Here is a 20,407-nt window from a genome sequence, read left to right as displayed (position 1 = left end):
AAGGGGGTTTCCAAACTTTAAGCCCTAACCGTTCACCCGCATGGTTCTCAGGAGGCCTGGGTAGCCCCCTAGAGAACATGTCTGGCTGTCAATATGTTGGGGACCGCTAGTGGCAGTGAGTGAGTGCTGGGATTCTCATACTGTCACAAATCCCATACAACTGAATTTATGCAGGTGAAAAATTTACTTATAGTCATCTGAACAGAGAATCAGATTCCATTTTATACACAAACAAGAAAGTATTTTTGCAATTTTAATATAGACTGAATTTTCCTAGAATGGAACTGCTGTGTAAACTGAGGAGAAACTGGCCTTTTGCTTTGTTCGGAGATGAGAAGTTGTCCACCATTCAGAAAGAGGTCACTGCAGACAGCCCACCCTTACTATTTCAAATGTCTCCTCTCAGTCAGCACTTGCCTGACAACATCTTTGCCTCCACGCTGGTTCTACCTGAGGTCTTAGGATCTGACTGCTTCATAACTGAAGCAGTAACTGATTTCCTTTCCATTTTCCTTTATATTACAGGAGGCATTATGTTAACTGACTACACACATAGGCACATGTGCATACACACAGAATAAACAGGTTGTATTTCTATTAACTTTATTTAAGAAAAATAAAAATAACTAACACTTCAACTACAGTTAACCAGATGCTGGGGACAGTTCTAAGCACTTGGCTGATTAACTCACTTATCCTCATACAAAGTCATCCATTACAAACAAGGGGGTATGGACTGAAGAGAGCAGGGCACCACCTCTTTCCAGAAGAAAGCCCCAAAGGACCCCTGTGAAAATCACTAACCCAGGCAGTGTCTCTCTATGGAGTGACCAGACGGGGCCAGCTCGCACCTCCATCATCACTACCTGGTCCCTGGAGCAGAGTGATCCCACCCCCTACACGGCTCAGCCTAAGATGAGGCTGGCCACCAGAGCAGGTGGTCTGAAGACCCCCACTGCGTCCTCCCCAGTCCTCAAGTCCCAGTGCTCCAGGCCCCTCAACCCTACGCTCCTGGGGGCAGGAGGCAGCCACTCCTGAGAACAGCTCAAAGAACTGCCCTGTGTGGTCAGGGCTGGGGGAGACCCAGGGGCCCCTCCCCTGAAGAAGTCTCTGAGAAAGCACAGTCTGGCCTGTTCCTTTTTCCTGAAACACCAGCTAACAAATCTCCCTGCTCCCCAACCCTGGGAACAGGCTGCTCTGCGTGGGGGGGGCATGTGTGGGAAGACGGGAGAGAACACTGGGATCCCGGGGAAAAGAAGGCGGCAGCCAGGGTCCCAGCCCTGTCTCTACCACCCAGCCCAGGGTGACCCTGGACAAGTCCGCTCCCCCACACCCCACCACCAGCCCGTGTCTTTGCTTCCCCCAGCACAGCCCAGTCTACACACCTGTGTCTGACACGTGTAGCTCTCGTGGCTGGCACACACACTTCCCACACAACACTTTGCCGACACACTCGTCACCAAGAACACAGCCACCAGGGCAGAGAGGCCCTGAGCCCCTGTCGAGCCCGCCCCGTCCTTCTCGCTGGCCCTCAGCGCAGGGCTGGCTCTGAAGAGCTGATTCAGGCCCGGCTGTCCACTCCCGCCCCCAGCCCCCCACTCACTGTGTACAGTCTCCGCCGGAGTCTGGCTAGAAGAGGGAACGAGAGCTCGAGGCCCGGGAACCGACGAGCTGCTGGCATCTCCACGGAGAAGGACCCACCCTGACCAGGTCACCGGGGCTCTGGCCCGAGAAGTGGGGGGGATGGGGGACAGTGGTCTCAGCTCCTGAACTGCAGGTACGGCCCAGAAGGGAGGTTAGCCAGAGGTCTGCCCCAGAGGCCCCCAGAGTCCACACCAGGAGCGGTGAATACAGTAGAAAAATAGGGTGGTTCCCTTTGCTCTACTCTACAGCTGTTTCCACAGCTGGCCAGCCTGGCAGGAACGAGCTAGTTCTTCTCTGGGGTGGCTGTAGCCTGGGTCCTCTGTCCTGTCTCTCTGTCTTCTCTTCAGTGCAGTGGTCACAGCTCAGCCCTACTCCCGGGCTCCCCCACCCGACTGCCCGCCCTCCCTCCGCCTCCCTCCCTCCCCAGCTGAGCAGCTCTGACACTGGCTGAAAAAGGACCTTTCTGAATCACTGCCAAGAAGGCGGCGGGAATGGGGGGACTCTTCCTCCCAGCCACCCGCGCTGCCCCCCCCACCTCCACATACACAAGGCCCCCTGTCTCTGGCTTCCACCCCAGCCCCCATAGTCGCAGACAACTCCTGGGATTTTAGGGTGGGGGCCATGTCAATCAAGCAGCAATATACAAAGAGGCCCCCATATGTGCTTGTGTGGGGGCTCTGAGGGCTAGTGAGGGGGCCTGGACACCAGAAAGTCAATCCTGGACCTTGCATGCAGACCCTTCAGAGACCCTCCCCCATCTCCCAGCCCCAGCCTTGGCTGGGCGTCTCCTGGCTCAGGCCCTAATGTGGCCCTGTTACCCTGGTGCCCGACGGAAATAAGAGTCTGGCAGCCTGCCCGAGTGGGGCAGTCCAGCCAAGGGTGGGTGGGGGTGAGGGGGACGGTGAGGAATCTCCACCCCCTCCCCTGGGGTTCCCTTGTCTGCTACGCACATCACCCAGGATGCCTCCTCCCCAGACCAGCTGGCCAAGATCCAAAGCCCCCTCAAAACAAACAAATAAGCCCCTAAACCCTGTGATGGCTCCACCCCAAAACTATAGGATTCCAGGCTATAAGATGTCTCCTGAACAGTACCTACATACAGGGACAACAGCCCCAGCTAGAGGGAACTGCATCACTCCATCAACCCCCCTGGGCCCCCCATGTTCCTAGAGCTGACAATTGATCCCTCTGGCCCTCCTCAAGGGTGCCAGCTGCTCTTACACCCCCCTCACTACAGCCCCCAGACACACCTGACAGCTGCAGGAAGTTCTCTCAGGCTCCCTCAGCCCCCACCCTCAGCCATGCCCAGGGAGCCCCTGTTTCTTGCACACTGCTCTCTTGTCCCTCTCCAGCTGGCTACCAGCTCTGGGAGCCCCAGCTGGCTGGTGGAATAGGCAGCTGGGGTGAGAGTTTTGGGGAGTCAGCATCCCAGGCTCTTTCTAGGGCCTCTCTCTCAGTGATTGACCTTCCTGGCAAGGAGGTGCTTGAAGGGACAGACATTTCCCGATCTGACCCAAGGTGGGAGGGGGGGGCATGGGACACCCCCAGGCAATCAGTCCCTCTTTCCCAGCCCCCTCTCATCCCCCACTACCCAATACTTATGATGCCAGCCAGGTGCAGCCTCTCCTGGGTCCCAGTGAATCACCAGTCTTAGAATGGAACCACAGCTAACGGACAAGAGGAGGTCAGGTCGCAGTCACACTAGAGCTAACTTTCCCCTAAACTCTGGCACACAATGCCCACAGCACAGAGAAACCTATTACCTACCTCCCACCAAGCACCACTCTGAAGGAAACCCAGGCACCTGACTTAAAGGGGACAATTTAAGCAGGATCACTCCCTCTGTCGAAAGTTGGGGGAACTACTGGATTGGAAGGGCCGAATTGAAAATTACAACCGCCCAGAAAGATGTGTCCCAAACTCACTGGAACCCCAGACCTGATTCTCCCCTTGCACGTCAGGTAAGAACAAGCCTCAACAGCTTGCTCAGCAATCCAGCTGTAGGAGGCTGTGAAGAAAAGTAAAGCGTGGTCAGGGGTCAGAGCTCCGACTAGCTCTGGACCCCTTTCTCCCAGCCTTGGAAAATAGCACCCTTCTTCCCCAGCTTTGTCCTGTCAGTGACTGCCCTCTATTGGCCAAGAGAGAAAGTGCTTGATCTCCAAGGGTAAGGGAGGCAGACCCGTAAACACCCTGATCATATTTTCCAAAGCAAACAAGGACATTTGGCTTAATATGCAGATTCATAAAGCCAGTAAGAGGGAATGTCCAGGCACACGGACTCTGTGTCCGTGAAAGACTAAATCCATATCCTGGCAGTGCTTCCAGTGCTCCCATGCAGCACTAAGGCAAGCCCAAAGGGCAGCTTAATTGGGTCCTAAGGACTCAGAGACACTGAAGCAGATGTCAGCAACAGAAATTCATCACCACTGACTTTCCCCATCCTAACCCACACACAAACACACCACCATTCTTCACCCAGCCTCCTAGCCCCCAGGATCTGTCCTGGGGCCCAGAAGCATAGATACCCCTCACTCCTGACAGGCTGTCCTCAGCTCACCAGCAGACCTCGGGGTCCAGGCTATCTGGCTGCCCCTTTACCTGCGATTCCTCCTCAGCCCCAGTCAGGCGCTGATATGCAGATCTCTCCCCCATGAAATCCAAACTCCCGGCTTTAGGGCCAGAGAGGGGAGCAGAGCCCTCCCGCAGCCCCCCACCGCTCCAGCGCACCGGCAGCGTCACTGCCCTGCGTCCTGAGGGGCCGGGCCTCTGACATCCTTCAGAAGGAGGGCAGGGGCTGTTATAGCGCCTCGGCCAGAGGAAGGCCAGGTCCTCTGCCCCACATGCACCCCACATCTGCCACCTGCAGCCCGACCAGAGCGGGTTGGTTAGCGGCCTCTCCCGCTGTGCCTGCGGCTGCCCTTCCCCCAATCCCATGCCCAGCCTCCATTCCAAGGAGCCACCTCTCCGCAGAGCAGCGCCACCAGCTGCCCTCCCGCCCCGACCCAGAGAGCCAGGTGTGGGTCCGCACCTTTACTGACCACAGACCCACAGCTCCCCTCAGCCCCTGGCCGCCTCCAGGACCTCAGAGCCACCGATCAGGTCCTGGGAATTCAAGAGCCCCCATACTCCATGATAAGGAGGGGGATCCATCCAAGAGCCCCTATTCTGACTCAACCCGAGACCCCTCCCTCTAGACCTTGGGGCCTGAAACCTCTCCTTCCAGCCCAGCTTCTACCTGGCTGCAAGAATGCGCCCACCTGGCAGGCTCCGCAGTGCACCGCCGTGGCTCCGCACTGCCGCTCCGCACTCCGAGCTAACCTGCCCAGCCCACTCCTCGCCGGCTATGGAAGCCACGCCCCCGGCATCCACACAGGGAAGGAGACCGCAGGCCACCGCAGCCCCCGCCTCCGTCTCTTGGCCTTGACTTCTCCCTGCCGCCGTCCCTCCCCCATCCCACCCCAAGACTGTGCTGGCCCAGTGCCAGGGAGCTCAGAGCCTTCAGGGCCGGGGAGAGTACTGGGGCTGACCTCTCTGGCCTCAGAAGAGTGCAAGTACCCACACTCCCTGCTGGAGGAGCTGCTCCAACATGAGTCCAACGAGCAGTCTCCCCAGTGCCGCGATGAGGACACTGCCAATGGAAGAAAGCCCACTGCAGAGGCTCTTCCTCTCCCTCTAGCCCGGAGGGCCCCAAGGTGCCACACGCACACCCTCTCATTACGATGGCATGTGAAGCATCCACTGACTCCTCAGCACCAGCTATTTAGGGCTGAGCTCAAGGCACCCTCACCCCTTTGGGGTTTGGGGCAGAGGAGGAGGGAAACGCTGAGACATCAACACACACCACTTCAAGACTGAGGAAGGAGACCCCAAGTGGGCACCAAGTGAGTTCCCATAAGGCTCACTGTCTTCAAAAGCTCCTTCTCCACCTTGAAGCACGCTGGTACAGGGGATGACCTTGCCAGGGTATGTGTTGTTACTCAGTCACGTCCAACTCTTTACGACCCCATGGATGGTAGCCCACCAGGCTCCTCTGTCCATGAGATTCTCCAAGCAAGAATACTGGAGTGGGTTGCCATTCCCTTCTCCAGGGGATCTTTCTGACCCAGAGATCGAACGGGAGTCTCCTGCATTGCAGGCAGATTCGTTACTGCTAAGCCACCAGGGAAGAGACCCTACCAGGCAGGGTGCTTATTCTAGGCAGAAGCTCCTCTGCTCCTACTGCAGGTCTCCAGAGCTCCAGAAGGCAGAAACTGGTTTTGGGAACAGCAGCAGGAACCCAAACTCAGGAGACTGTAGAGATAGAGAGGTTGAAAAAGATGCCCACACATCCTTTCTCCAGGTTGGATAAAGGGTTCGATCTAAACCATTCCCCCTTCCTGCTTTCTTCCTGCCTCCTCCCTTCCTAAATCTCTTGCCTCCTACTGCCATCCTGTTACAAGACATCCACAAGATCCAAACTGCCTCTCGGGTTTAGGGAATCTACCCCACAGGTACACCCCATGATCAACAACTTGGCCCCTTATCTCCAAAGGCAGCCGATAATGGCCAGGAACCAGCCTGCCTCTGCTGTCCCCTCCCCTCCCCCAGGCTCTCCTACAGCATCAGTGGAGTGACAAATCTACACTGAGGAGCAGACGTGACATGTAATTTCCGGCCAGAGGATTTTTCCAAAACAATCTACCGTATTCTCGAGAATATATGCCAACCCCACCTCCAGGCCAGCCCTCTCCCACCTCTGCCTTCCCTCTTCTCCAGGCCCTGGAGGGAAGATAACATATAGGAGAGGAGAAAGAGTGTGTGTTTGGGGAGAGGGGGGCGGGGGGTAGGTTATGGCTCTTCTTCCGACCTGAGGATTATCTTGCCTCCACATGCTAGCCCCACCAAACCCAGTCAACTTCAACTCACCCCTCTGTGTGCAGGGCCTAAGCTTCTGGACCAGGGCCAGGCTGGTTCCCCGTGGGACTTCATCCCAGAGGAACTGCATCAGGAAACCTCACTCCTTCAGGTCATCCCAGGTCTGAAATCACACTGGTCTGGGAGGAGGCTGGCCACAGGCCAAGGGAGAGAAGAGGGTGATTCAGACACACACCATGGCTGTCCACACCCTCTCCATCTCCAGGACACAGTGACCCACTCCCTTCCAGGGGAGCTTGGCAGCTGAGGTCCTGGGATAGACAGTCAAGGCTGAGGCATATTTGCCAGCACTGGGGGGCGCACAGGCCTTGAGTCTAACTAACCCTGAAGGTTCTTCACCCTTCTCCTTAACTGCTGGTATTTCTTAAGACTTTGAAACTCTCCCTTCCTTCTCTCTGTACCTGGGGGGTGGCAGTGGGGGGTCACCTCCTCTCCTCCTAGGGTTCCGATTAGCCCCATGTGCATTCCTGAGCTCCTGAAGCTCTAGACCTGTGTTTCCAGACATGTCCAGCTGGCTCCGCCAGGGGGATACAGGGGTACCACACGCGTCCACACTGAGCTCAGCCTCCCCGACCTTAAACCAAGCGTGTGCTCCTGTCTCCGGACTGAAAATGTCATAAGCCAATGCCAGCCACCTAGGCTGGAAACCTCACCCTGGGCTCCCCGACCATAACTCCCTACTCACTCCCCCATGGGGCAGACCATAAAATCTGCTCTCTGCCTCCTCATTCTCCCTCCCATCAATCTCACTGCGACGAGAGTCAGAAAGAACCTGAACTGAAATCTTGGTTGTATCACTCTCTAATCATTTGGGCAACTGACAACCTCTAAGCCTCAATTTCCTTATCTGTAAAATGGAGATAAACAATGCCTCCTGCATCAAGTGCAAACTCAGTGAGGTCACGAGTAGCACACCTGGCACAGCATCCGGTACACAGTCCCTACTGTTACACTCATCTGAACACAAGTCTCAAGTTCCTTTCCTGCTTGCATCCTTCTGTAACTCCTCACTGAGCCAATTACAAGGCCCTTCACAATCCACCTCTCGTATATTTGTCCACCTCCACCTCTTTTATCATTTCCTTCAAATGTCTCCATGTTCCAACCAAATCAAATAGCCTTTCCTGGAGCTTAATGTCTTTGTGCTATGCTTTGCGATTTACTGTCTACATCATGAACTCCTACACATCCCTCAAGACCCAGCTAAAACATCACTTCCTTTATGAATTCCTATTTCCTATTCCCAAATGGTTAATTTTTTTTTTTACAATGCTTCCTATGTTATCTTGTTAAAGTATATTTGAAACCAAAGTGGCATATCACATAATAGCACATGTGGAAAATAGTCAAGAGAATGAAAAAAAATGTTTAATTATCCATCATGTTCTGCTCCTTTAAGGGTCACTGTTTCTGTACCACTCTGTATTAATATAAAATTCTATTGAGGGAGCCCTACATACGTACCTCTCTTGTGGTTTATACATTGTAAAATAACCATCTGTTTATATCTGTCACCCTGAAGAAGAATCTGGCAAGGCACAGGTGGTCAACAGAGTTCGCTGAAAAGGACCTCAAGCCTTTGTGATGGACCTGTCTATATTCCAGTGAGCTGTGCCACCTACGTCCAGTGAATATCAGGAATAAACCTGGTTGCCCTCGTTGGCTCTGGCTTTGCTCCGCTTCCCCCACCAACCCCTACCCTCTGTCATTATTTCTAATCCAGAAAAGCAAGTACCTTTGTGTGGGCTACCAATCTCATTACAGTTACCCCTGTCCCAGAACTACTAAGCTACTTTGCTCCCACAAAGCTATTTCAGCCCCGGGGGACAGCAGAGCAGTCCCTCAAGACAGAGGGGGAGTTTTGACTGAAGGCTGCCTTCTCATCAGACTGGATGGAGATGCTGAGAGAGGGAGAGCTGGGGTACAAGACGCCACAGGGTTGACTGATGGGAAGGAGGTCTGGTTTGTCAGGCATCCCAGCCGCAAAGAGAGAGAAAGGACAGGGACAAGGCAGTGAGAGGGTGGGAAGGCAGGGCGTGGAAGCCGGCACAGACACACCAGGTCAGGGACCCTCCTATACCTCATCTCCTTTGACTCTAACAGAGAAGGAAGTGTAACTTTCAGAAAGCAAAGGGAAGAAGCTGACTAAACAGCACAACACAGACCCAGGCTGAGCCCAACACCTCACCATATCTATCAATTTGCTCTTGAACGTATTTTGTAGCTGTTTCACGCTCCACCAGTTGAAGACTGGTGTGCCAACCCTGACACCCAGAGAGAGGACACAGAGAGTCCTGACACATTCCTGAGGCATCCCTCCCCCGCATAGAAACACCACCCGCGTGTGTCAGTGGGTAAATTCCAGCAGCTGTCTGGGTCTCTTGCACACACGTACCACACACGCCTGAGTGCCAGGGCTGGGATGCAGGGCACTGCAGCAAGCTGCCTCTCGGCACCCTCTGGCCCAAGCATCATCACGGCACCAAGGCCCAGAAGTACAGGCTCCTGGGAAGAGATGAAGGATGGAGTCCGGCTTGCAGCAGCCAGCCACTCCCAGAGCTCTTCAGGGCTGGTCCCGCTCAGGCCTCACCCCACCCCCACCCCCTCAGCAAGAGCCTAGAGCTGAAGGGGCCTATTGTTGGGGCCTGGAGGTGGGGTGGGGAATGAAGCCAGAGCTGTGAACTGGAGAGCATTTACTCTGAGAGCGGGACTGCTCATCCCCCTGGGACCATGTCCACACCAGAATCCCAGGAGCTAGGAATATCCAGCGCAGGGTGGACTGCTGAACTGGGAGAGGAGGAGTCCGAAGGTGGGAGTGAGAGAAATGTCAGGGACTACAAAATATTTTAAGTTACCTTACATCCCACCCATTTTAGCCATAAAGAAACTGAGACCCTGAAAGGGAAGGACCACGCCAGGTCTCAGGCGCCTTAGAAGCTGTCACAAGGAATGGATGCCTACGAGTCAGGGGAGATCAACAGTTCAGAGCAACGGTGATTCCCTTCTAGCCATGAAGGGGCAGCCTTGCCAAGGTCAGGGGCCTGGGAAGAGAACTTGCCTCAGTGGGAGTCACAGCATCCAGGCGACAGGCAGAGACAGGAAGAACCCGGAGTTCTCACCTCCAACAGAAGCCTGTGGCTCCCAGAACCTAGAGGTGCTGAAGGAGGGCCCAGACCAAACTTCTCAACACCCGCCTCCTTCAGTCACTCACCACATACCCACTATGTGCTCACCCTGTGCTAGGTTTGGGGGAGTATGACAGAGAAGTCACAACCTGGGTTCTCAAAAAGACACTGTGTGCAAGTTCTTCACTAAAAGCTTTTATTTTTTTATTGCCTGAATAACCTTCCCCCTTACTACCCTACGTTATCCCAGTTTTACAGATGAGGAAACTGAGGCTCTGGAGACATGACCAGGGTCATGCAGGGAGTAACAGCTGAACCAGAATTCAGTCCATATACAACCGGACACGAAACAGCTTGGTTGGAGGGTTGGGGCTCATGGAGGGCAGGACTGGAATCCTATTTGTTTATATTTAACTGAATGAATTCATGGATCCTGGGAGGAAGTTTAAAGAGGGGACAGAGGTTTCAGGAAAAGACACATGCACATAATTCCACTTCTTCCCAAAACCCTCCTGAGGTGGCAACTGTCAAAAGAGGAACTTTCTGAATGGCACAAGTCCCTAAGGACAGGAAGAAGAGCAGAGGAGAAAAACCACAACAAAGCTTTAGAAGCCAGAAAGCAGATGGGCCAGTGGCTACGGAGAGCAGACCTGAGAAAATCCCCAGTCTCAGGGTGAAAAGTCCTTGACTGCCCCCCACAGAATCCTCAGAAGACCTGGGAACTAGCAGCCCCAGAAACCTCTAGAAGAAGAACAGGAGACAGAGAGAAGTGCTAAAAATACACAGGATTAGTTAAAAGCTGTTTAAGAAGCAGTAAGACCCCTCTGGACTCCCTCCCCAATACAAAGCCACTGGGTGGCTGCCCTGGTACCACCCAGCAAAGTCGGGACTTTCCTTCAGAGGTAAACTGCCGGTCTCTGACTGGCACAGCAGGCTTGGCTGAGAACCGGATGCCATGGCCCTAAAAAGGAAGGCACACATAGACATGGCGATTCTAGTTCCCCTTCTGCATTCCCTCCAGCAACGTGGAGCCAGGCCTCCATCTCCTAGCAGAAGACAGGGGTATCCTTTCGGAGGACTCTGAACAGGCAAGAAAGATACAAAGAAACCAACCCTGGGAGTCCCCCTCAAACCGTCCAGCCAGGTCACCATATGAAGAGGCTCAGTCAACAAGACCACCCAGTGCTTGCAGTCAAGAGCAGATGACAAAAAAATTTTCAGACACCCAAGCAAAGCCTCTAACATGGAAGAAAGTAAAACACAGAAAAAAAGAACTGAGAATAAACAAGACTACACAAGAGAAGAAACTTTCTGACAGAAAATGCTCATTAATATCCTGAGAGAGACAAGATGTTTCATCTTGTCTTATACAAAACAAGAAGAGGATATATATATATATATATATATATATATATTTTTTTTTTTTTTTAAACAAGGGGAATAAAAAATTACAAACAGGCAGAAGACATAAAAAATTCAATAGACCCATCACCACCTCTCCCAGCAGTCTTGCCCTGGCAGTAGGTGCTTATAAATTTGTTCAACAGATATATTTGCAAATCTATTTGCTGAATAAATAATGAGGTACTATTTCAAACTTTAATGCAGATCACCTGAGGATTCTTGTTAAAATGCAGATTTAGATTCCACACATATGGGGTAGGGCCTAAGTTCTGCATTTCTAACAAGCTCCTGTCCTTAGCCTACACTCTGAGAAGCAAGGGTCTCTGCTAAACTCTGGAGCAGTGGTTCTCTGCACTAGCTGTGTATTAAAAAATCACCTGGTGGGTAGGAATGTGTCAATGTATGGGTCCCACCCACTGAGATTCTAAACTTGGTCTAAGTGAGATTTAGGCACCATATCGTTAAGTCTCTTCAGATGAATCCAGACTGGGGTTAAGAACTGCTGCTCTAGAGAGAAAGCCTGTAATTGTGCTAATCATTGGTCCTGGCCAGAACAGTCGTGTTTTCAAATATTCTCCGCCACTGACCCTGACCACTCTCAGAAGGCTCTTCTCATCATGGCCATGAGCACCAGTTTACGGGACTACTTACTATACAGATGATAATTCTTAACACTAAATCCTATTAATGTCAGTGGATGGAAAAATCATTCTACTAAATTTCTAAGAAATTCATTCTGAAAATTTCTTCTTCAGATTCACACACTTCTCTTAATTTTTCTAATTTAAAAAAATCTGAGTCTTAGAATGTTAGAAATTAAGTCCTTAAAAAAAAAAAAAGGTGTTTTTTGTTTTTTAGTGAAATATGGATACTTCCCTAGCCAAAAATCCTAACCCATTCTTCCAATATGTCTATTAAAACTTAAGGTGAATTTAGTAGTTTTCTGTCTATTTCATCCATGCCATGGGATAAAAGAACATCAACAGACATTTTCTGCTATCAAAATTGCTAAAATCACAACAGAAGGGATGGAGGGAAAAGTACAGGGAATTGCCACAATGGAGAGCAAAAGTCCACACCAAAGCTACATAATTAAAGAATATTGGAGATGAAGAAAAGACGCTATAAACTTCTGGGCAAGGGGACAAAACAAGGATTGGGAATGACTATAGACATTAATGTTAACTCTGGAACTTAACAGCAATGTTTTTTAGATTCCAGAGCAACTGCCAGCCTGAAAGTGAAAACTGCTCAGTCGTGTCCAACTCTTTGCGACCCCATGGACTGTATGCGACCCCATGGACTATACAGTCCATGGAATTCTTCAGGCCAGAATACTGGAGTGGGTAGCCTTTCCGTTCTCCAGGGGATCTTCCCAACCCAGGGATCGAACCCAGGTCTCCCAAATTGCAGGCAGATTCTTTACCAGCTGAGCACAGGGGAAGCCCAAGAATACTGGAGTGGGTAGCCTATCCCTTCTTCAGCAGATCTTCCCAACCCAGGAATCGAACCAGGGTCTCCTGCACTGCAGGCAGATTCTTTACCAACTGAGCTATCAGGGAAGCCCATTTCCAGCCTAGATCTCTATATTCAGTAATTAAGTGACTTGATTATCAGACTGGCAAGGTCTCAGAATAATCTACCATTCTTTCACCCTCCTCTTGGGAAGCTATTGAACGATGTGCTATCCCAAACTAGAGAATAAACGGAACAAAGGGGAAGATAGGAAATGGGAAATGCAACACGGGAAGGCAGTGATGGAAATGCCCAGGATACTGAAAGGGAGAGCCCAGGAGGACAGCTAAGCATCAGTGATAGAGAGCAATTAATCCATGCCATCAGAGCACAAGGTCTGAAAGAGCCTTCTTCAGAAAGGTGAATCTGATAGAATTCTTAACAGAATTGACATCCTGAGAAATTCAGACAGCTAGTGTGGGGTCTAACTGAAAGGTACATAGAAAACTAAGCAAACAAGAAAAGTCAACTCCAGAAAAAACAAAAAAGTGTGCAGGAAAGGAGAAGTCATGGTTTACTACATCATACCATAAACAATGAATAGCAGACTGATGAAAAAATGAGATACATCCAGAGTGGATGGACTGGAAGATGGGAAGAGTAAAGGTGGTAGTGAGAGAATTAAAGTAAAATCCCCAGCTCTGGCCAAGACAGAACAATATAGATCAGACTTATCCTCCTGACAGAAACAACAGAAACATGGACAAAATACACAAAATGGTTTTGAAGACACCGTATATCAAGATACAAAGACCAGTGATACCTAGGAGACAGGAAATAGAGGAAGTCAGCCCTATAGTTGAGTTTCCAGGCTACAGAACAGGGAACTAAAAGCCCACAGATTCAAGAAGCTCAATGACTCAAACACAAGACACAAGAAGAAAAGTATATCATTGCACATCATAACCCAATTGCTCAAAGTCAGTGATAACATCTCAAGAAGTAGTTGGGAAAGGCAAGGGAGACATGCTACATACAGGGAACAAAGATGACAACAAATTTCTTGCAGAAAACAATGGAAATGAGAGGACAGAGGCACTGTATCATTAAAACTAGTGATTTACAATTCTATTCCACTGAAAATATCTTTTTAAAATAAAGACTAAATAAACCGTTTAAACATATAAAAGCTGAAAGAATTCAATACCAGCAGACCTGCACTATAATAAATGTTAAAAGAAATCCTTCAGACAGAAGAAAAATAATACCATATAGAAATGTGTGTGTGAGTGAAAGTTGCTCAGTCGTGTCCAACTCTGTGCAACCCTATGGACTGTTGCCCACCAGGCTCCTCTATCCACGGGATTTCCCAGGCAAGAATACTAGATTGGGTTGCCACTTCCTTCTCCAGTATAGAAACATAGATTTATGCAAAGAAATGAATAGCACTGGAAATGGCAACTACATGGTTAAATAGTTAACATATTTTTCTTACTGTTCAAAATACTTTAAAAGATAAATTAACTGTTTAAATAAAAATCTTACCATTGCTGCATGGGGGTTGTCATGTACATAAATAAAATTTCTGATAATGATTGCATAAAGGAAAGAAAAGATGAAAATGTACTATTTTACGGTTCTTACATCACTTGAAGGCAGACTATAATACATTAAAGATGTATATCATGAATCCTGCAGACATTACAAGGAAAGAAAACTATCCTCATAAAAATAGATGCAAAAAATCTTAACAAATTTTTTAGAAAACAGCATTCAACAATAGAAAGAATAATCATCATGACCCAATGGAGCTTGTCTCAGGAATGCAAGGTTGATCTAGCATTTGAAAAAAATTAATGCATGACAATTCCACACATTAACTAAAAAAGAAAATCCTATGATCATTTTGAGAAACACAGAAAAAGACATTTGACAAAATCCAACATCCATTTCTATAGATTTTCTATTAAAAATCCCAGTAAAATAAGAATAGAAGGGAGCTTATTCAAACTGATAAAGATCATACATGAAAAAAAATTATTCATAATGGTGAAATACTGAAGACTTTCCCCTGAAGATCAGGAACAATATATCTAATCTTCCACTTAATATTATGCCAGAGGATTAGCCAGTGCAATCAGGCAAGAAAAAGAAATAACAGATATAAAGATCAGAAAGGAAGAAGTAAAACTGCCTGTGCTAGCAGATGACATGACAGTCTATGTATAAAACCCAATGGAAGCCACAGAAAAGCTACTAGAACAAGTCTGTTCAGCAAGGTGGGAGGATATGAGTATATAATACTCAGAAGTAAAAAATTGGAAATTGAAATTTAACAAACAACACCATCTTACACCAACATTGTTGGCAATAGCAAAAGGTCATAGCAATCATTGATGAATAAATGAAATGTAATATAGTCATACGATGGATGACTATTCAGCCTTAAAAGAAAAAAATTCTGACACATGCTACAACATGGATTAACCTTGAATACATTATGATAAGTCAAAAAAGCCAGTCACAAAAGGACAAACACTGTATGATGTCAAATTCATAGAGACAGAAAGTAGAATGCGACTGCCAGGGGCTGAGGTAGAAGGAGGAATACAGAGGTTGATTAATAGGTACAGAGTTTCAGTTCTGCAAGATAAAAAAAAGTTCTGGAGATGGATGACAGCAATGGTTGCACAACATAAATACACCTAACCTGGAGAATCCCAGGGACAGAGAAGCCTGGTGGGCTGCAGTCCATGGGGTCGAAGAGTCGGACATGACTGAAGCGACTTAGCAGCAGCAGCAACCCTACTGAACTACACACTTAAAAATGGTTAACATGGTAAGTTTTCTGTTGTGTATATTTTACCACAGTTAAGGTAGATAAATTTTTAAACAAAATGCTGAATTCCATTAAAAATGCCATTTATAACAACACCAAAAATTTGCAATACTTAAGGATACATCTGACGAAAGATTTAAAAGGTTTGTACACTGTAAACTACAAAACATTGGTGAAACTCATAAATATAAATAAATACAGAGGTGCACATTGTGCATGGGTCAGGTTCAATATTCTAAGATATCAATTCTCCCCAAATTGGTCTATAGAGTCAATGCAATTCCAGCAGGCTATTTTGTAGAAATTAACAAATGGCTCTAAAATACAAATGTGCAACAAACCCAGAATAACTACAGCAATTCTGAAAAGGAAGAACAAAGTTCAAGATCTTTCCGTGATTTCAAGACTTACAATAAAATCTAGTGATCAAGATAATGTGGTCCTGGGATAAAGATAGAAAAGTTAGACCAATGGAACAAAACAAAATTCACAATCAGATCTACACATATACAACTGATTTTCAATAAAGGTACAAAGACAACTCCATGGAGAAACAAGTCTATTCAAAAAATTCTGGTGAACAACTGGACCTCCACATGCAAAAAACTGAACACCCTGCACCATATACTAACCCAAGAATTAAACCCAAATAGACCATAGACCTAAATGTAAAATCCATAACTATAAAAGTTATAGGAGGAAACCATCGTGCTTTCAGTCAGGCAGAGAGTTCTTAAGACACCAAAAGCGAAATCCATAAGAGAACACATTGGTAAATTGAAGTTCATTAAAATCTAAAACTTTGGCTCTTTGAAAGACACAGTTAGGAGAATCAAAATGCAAACCAAAGCCTGGAAGAAAATATTTTCAAATCACATATCCCATAAAAGGCTTGAATCCAGAATACAAAAGAACGCCCAAAACTTAGAATGGAAAAAAAAAACCCACACAATTAAAAAATGGGTAAACAATTTGAACAGACACATCACCAAAGATAAACAGATGGCAAATAAGCACATGAAAAGATGCTCAACATTAGTCATTACATAAACGCAAATTAAAACCAAAATGAGATAGCATTACAGACCTATTAGGGTGTCTAAATTTAAAGAGACTGACAAATGCTGACAAAGTAGCAAACTAGAACTTTCATACACAGTTGGTGGGGATGTAAATTGGTACAACCACTGTGGAAAGCAGTCTGGCACTTTGTTAAAAAATGAAATGTACATCTACCATATGCTCCAACTATTCCAGTCCTAAGGATCTCTCCAAGAGAAATAAAAGTATATGTCCATACAAATAATTATACAAATGTTCTTAATAGTTTTACTGTAATAACCAAAAACTGAAAACAACCCATCAGGAGGTTAATGGATAAAGAGACTGTGGTATGCACATACAAAGGAATACTACTCAGCAATAAAAAGGAATAAGCAATTGATACACACAAGAACATGGATGCATCTCAAAATAATTATGCTGACTTAAAGAAAGCCAAGCCAAAACAAACAAACAAAAATACTGTATGATTCCATTTCCTTAAATATAGGTAATGTGAACTAATGTGTAGTGACAGAAAGCAGACCACTGTTACCTAGGGAAGGGGGATGGCAAAGGAGGGACAGGACGAATGAATTACAAAAGGGCACAAAAGAACTTTTATGGGGGAGTCTGAAAATAATGGGTGTGTTCATTATCTTGATTGTGGTGGTAGTTTTCCAGGTATATACAAATGTTAAAACTTATTAAATTATGTTTTAAATATGTTCCAATAAATATATTCCAATATGTTCCTCAATAAAGCTGTTAATAAAAACAAAAAAAGCACTTCATCTTCCAGAATAAAACACAGGGCAGGGTAATAATCATGGACTTCGGGGACACAGGAAAAGGTCTGGGAGCACCAACCCCTCCTACCTAATGTCCACTCCCATGGCTCCTAGGAAGGTGGATGCTAGGCTGGTAAAGGGTCTGAGCCCTCTGCACTGAGGACACTGTCGGGAAAACAGCAGCCCACCTCATAGAGGAGGAAACTGAAGCCCAGAGACATTATCTTGCCTCAGAGGGTTACACAGCTAGTAAATGGTTTAAACCCAGACCTGCCAAAGTCCTTTCTCTTCATCTACCACAAATTCAAGAATCAACCTGAAAAAGGGTAAAGGTGTGCGCTTGTGTGTCTGTATTCAGAACAATTCTCTCCACTGAAACCAGAGAGCCAGAACCAGTCTGGCCATCCCAAGAGCCAGACTCCTTGGACACAGAAGCTGAACTTCCGGTGCCTGAGTGTTTGTGGTGGCAGGATGACAGGCAGGCGTGGGATGAAGCTGACAGTCAAGTCTGGGTTTGCATGGGGAGCAGGCTAACCGGCTCCTCCAGCGGAGTCCCAGCAGCTGCCTGCCGAGGATGCCACCACCACTCTCCATGCCTGACAGAAAAGGACCATCTCCACCCAGTCCGGTTGGGACAGGGGTTCTGGGGGCCATCTGACTCAGAGCCACTCCCTGGGCTGGGGCAGAGATGGGTCTTGGCGACGGTCCTGAGACAGGCAGCAATTTGCACCCACCTCCACCTGAGGGCTAGAGAAGCAAGAACCCACACAGTGCCAGGTAAGAGATGAACATCCCTAAGAGGACGAGGCCCATAGATGAACCACCAAGTCCCTATGGGGCAGGAATGAACAGCCTGGCACCCAGACCATGAGGGAGTCAAAAGGAAGCCATATTTAGCCCCCACCTCTGCAAGCCCTACCTCCAAGCTGGGCTGGAAGCTGGCCCTGGCTGGTACAGAACTCATGATGCCGCAGCTCAGCTGCTCATCTGTCCACCTCCTTGGGGTGGGGCAGAGGTCTGGGCCACACAGGATGCCCCGAGTCCAGCGATGCAGATACACCTCCTCTCCCTCATTTTCAGACTGGGGTCCTGAGAGCCCACACGGAGACAAGGCCTCACCAGTGGCTCTCCACCCTCCTGCCCACTATTTATCCTTGGCTCTGGGCCCTCACTATTAATCAAATGTGACAAGAAGGTGTGGCGGGAGCAGGTCAGGCTCGTGCCCAAGTCACTGATTGCCACACTCATCTCAGCTCATGTGGCTACAGTTACAAGATAAGGTCCTGTCCTTGCAATGTTGCCCCTTCCCTTTTTTGGAATGTGATTTGAGGACGTGAGGCAGCCTGTGCTGACTGCACCACCCCAGCTAGGGCATGAAGCACCTCCACTGGTAGTTGGCTGGGGGGTGGGGGGGAGGCGATTACTTCCTCTGCAACCTCACCCTAGGGCTACCCCTCTCTTCCTTCTGCCTAGGCCTGGCAGTCACCCAGACAGTCTCACCGCCAGTCTAGACTCTAAGGAAATGTCCCATCACTCCAGTTGGCACAAACAGTGCTGGGGGGAGGGGCCCTGCCTTGCCGTTGAAAACTGCACTGCTTGGGTCCTCTCCAGGTTTAAACACGGGGAAGGAAAAAAAAGGCAGTTCGGAGACCACGCTCTCCTGAGGTAACTACAGCCCCCTCCTTCCAATTGAGAACAGAACTGGCCTTCCTTACCTGCTGCCTTCCACTGGCTCACTGCAGACACTGCTTCTATGATGTCCCAGCCGAGGTGGCAGAAAAGGACCCAGCAGGGCACTGCTTGCTACCGGGCAGTGGTTTCCAACGCCCCCAGGTTCGCGGTGCTCTTCTGCTCCCCTCTCCCCAAACCCCTACATTCTGCGCTCACCTCGACCCCGGCCCGGCCCCGCCCGGCCCTGGTGCCGAGCAGCCGGCCCGTGGGTTACCACCTCCTCCTCCGCCTGCGCCTCCGGATCCTGTGCCCCTCAGGGGGACCCTCCGCCTCCTGGGACCCCTTCCCGTCCAGGTATGTTTCCTGGACAGCCCGCACCACCTGTCCCTCCTGTACCCCAGGCAGCCAATTCGCTTCCTGCACCCCCAGACGTCCCTCTCCCTCAGGCCCCCGGGGCCCCACTGGCCGGGCCCTCCCCAGCAGTTCGAGTCTCTTGCGACGGGCCGGGACCTCTCCCAGGACCACCGCCTCCCGTCTGAGGTGCCCGCAGCTCTCCCAGTACTGCTCCCCGGAACTTTCGAGCTCGTCTCTGCGCTCCCAAGAGCCCTCCCCGAACTCGGACAGCTGCTCGGGCTGCTGCAGCAGCCGACGTGGGCTCCCCTCCCCCCGTTCCTGCACCCCGGTGCGGGCCTCCCCCCGCTCCTGCACTGCGGGGCTGCTTTCCCCTTTCTCCTGGTGCTGCTTGCGGGGCCCCAGCCCCTCCTCCTGCACCACCGGCCAGCCCGCGGAGCCAGTCCACGGCGGCGGGCGCCTCCAGTCCGCGCCGTCCGGCGGCCCCCACACCACCCCCAGACTGGGCTCGTGGCCTCGGCCGCCCCGCTCCTGCACCCCCGGGCCCACCCCGCCCTCCTCCTGCACCGCCGGACCCACGCCCCCCTGCTCCTCCACGCCGAGCTTCAGCCCGCGGAGCTGCTGCGGGCCCCAGCTGAGAACCCCGACCAGCTGCGGCTGCTGCTCCGGCAGCCCTGGGCTGAGCCCGCCGCGCTCTTCCTGCACAACTCCCCGCCTGGGGCCCCCAGCCGGCACTGCCCAACGCACTCGCCTGCCCCCCAGAGGCCGCGCGGTCCCGCCCCTCCAGATGGTGCTGTCCTCGGCGTCCGCTCACACCTCCCCGCGCCCGACTGCTTCCGCCCCGTCCCCCGGGGGAGGGGGCTGCGGGGTAGCGTCCCCTCCCGCTCCGCCCCCCGTCCCGGTCCCGGCTCCCTGCCCTCGCTCCTGGGCGTCGAGGTCCGCCCGCCGGGCGCCGCGCCCTGCGCCGGCCCCCGCAGGTGCTGCGGCCCAGCGCGCCGGCCCAAGAGCCAGGAGCGCCCGCCCTCCCGCCGGAGTTCCTGGAGCCCGCCTGCGCCTGCGCCGCCCCAGGGGGCGGGGCCCGGCGGGATTGACCCGCCCCTTTAAGGGGCCCTGTCCTACTTACTCCTCCCTCTCCCCCTTCCTTCAAACCGGCTACCACTCCCCCTTCTTCA

At 50.3% G+C, this 20,407-nt stretch overlaps 1 protein-coding gene across 15 annotated transcripts in view; it reads right to left on the bottom strand.

Annotated features, from left to right (window-relative positions):
* The window catches only part of TNK2 (tyrosine kinase non receptor 2), a 39,533-nt gene extending 20,464 nt beyond the window's left edge, over positions 1-19,069 (bottom strand). For 8 of the 15 annotated variants that reach the window (XR_015163991.1, XR_015163993.1, XM_086400916.1 and 5 more), the window contains exon 1: positions 1,604-2,060. Coding sequence is in view for 8 of the 15 variants with exons in the window: in XM_086400916.1 (XP_086257042.1) it covers positions 1,604-1,681 (78 nt within the window). In the remaining 7 variants the exon portion in view is untranslated. Of the gene's footprint in view, positions 1-1,603; positions 2,061-4,901; positions 5,022-6,549; positions 6,689-18,132; positions 18,292-18,928 lie in introns of those variants that run through there. The other 7 variants (XR_015163996.1, XM_086400958.1, XM_086401004.1 and 4 more) reach the window with 5 other exon arrangements.
* Between the last annotated feature and the right edge of the window lie 1,338 nt (positions 19,070-20,407).

The sequence above is a fragment of the Bos grunniens genome, chromosome 1 (genome assembly GCF_055505025.1).
Source record: "Bos grunniens cultivar Pamir isolate PY7600 chromosome 1, Bosgru_T2T1.0, whole genome shotgun sequence".
Taxonomy (NCBI): Eukaryota; Metazoa; Chordata; class Mammalia; order Artiodactyla; family Bovidae; genus Bos; species Bos grunniens.
This window is presented reverse-complemented; position numbering and strand designations above follow the sequence as displayed.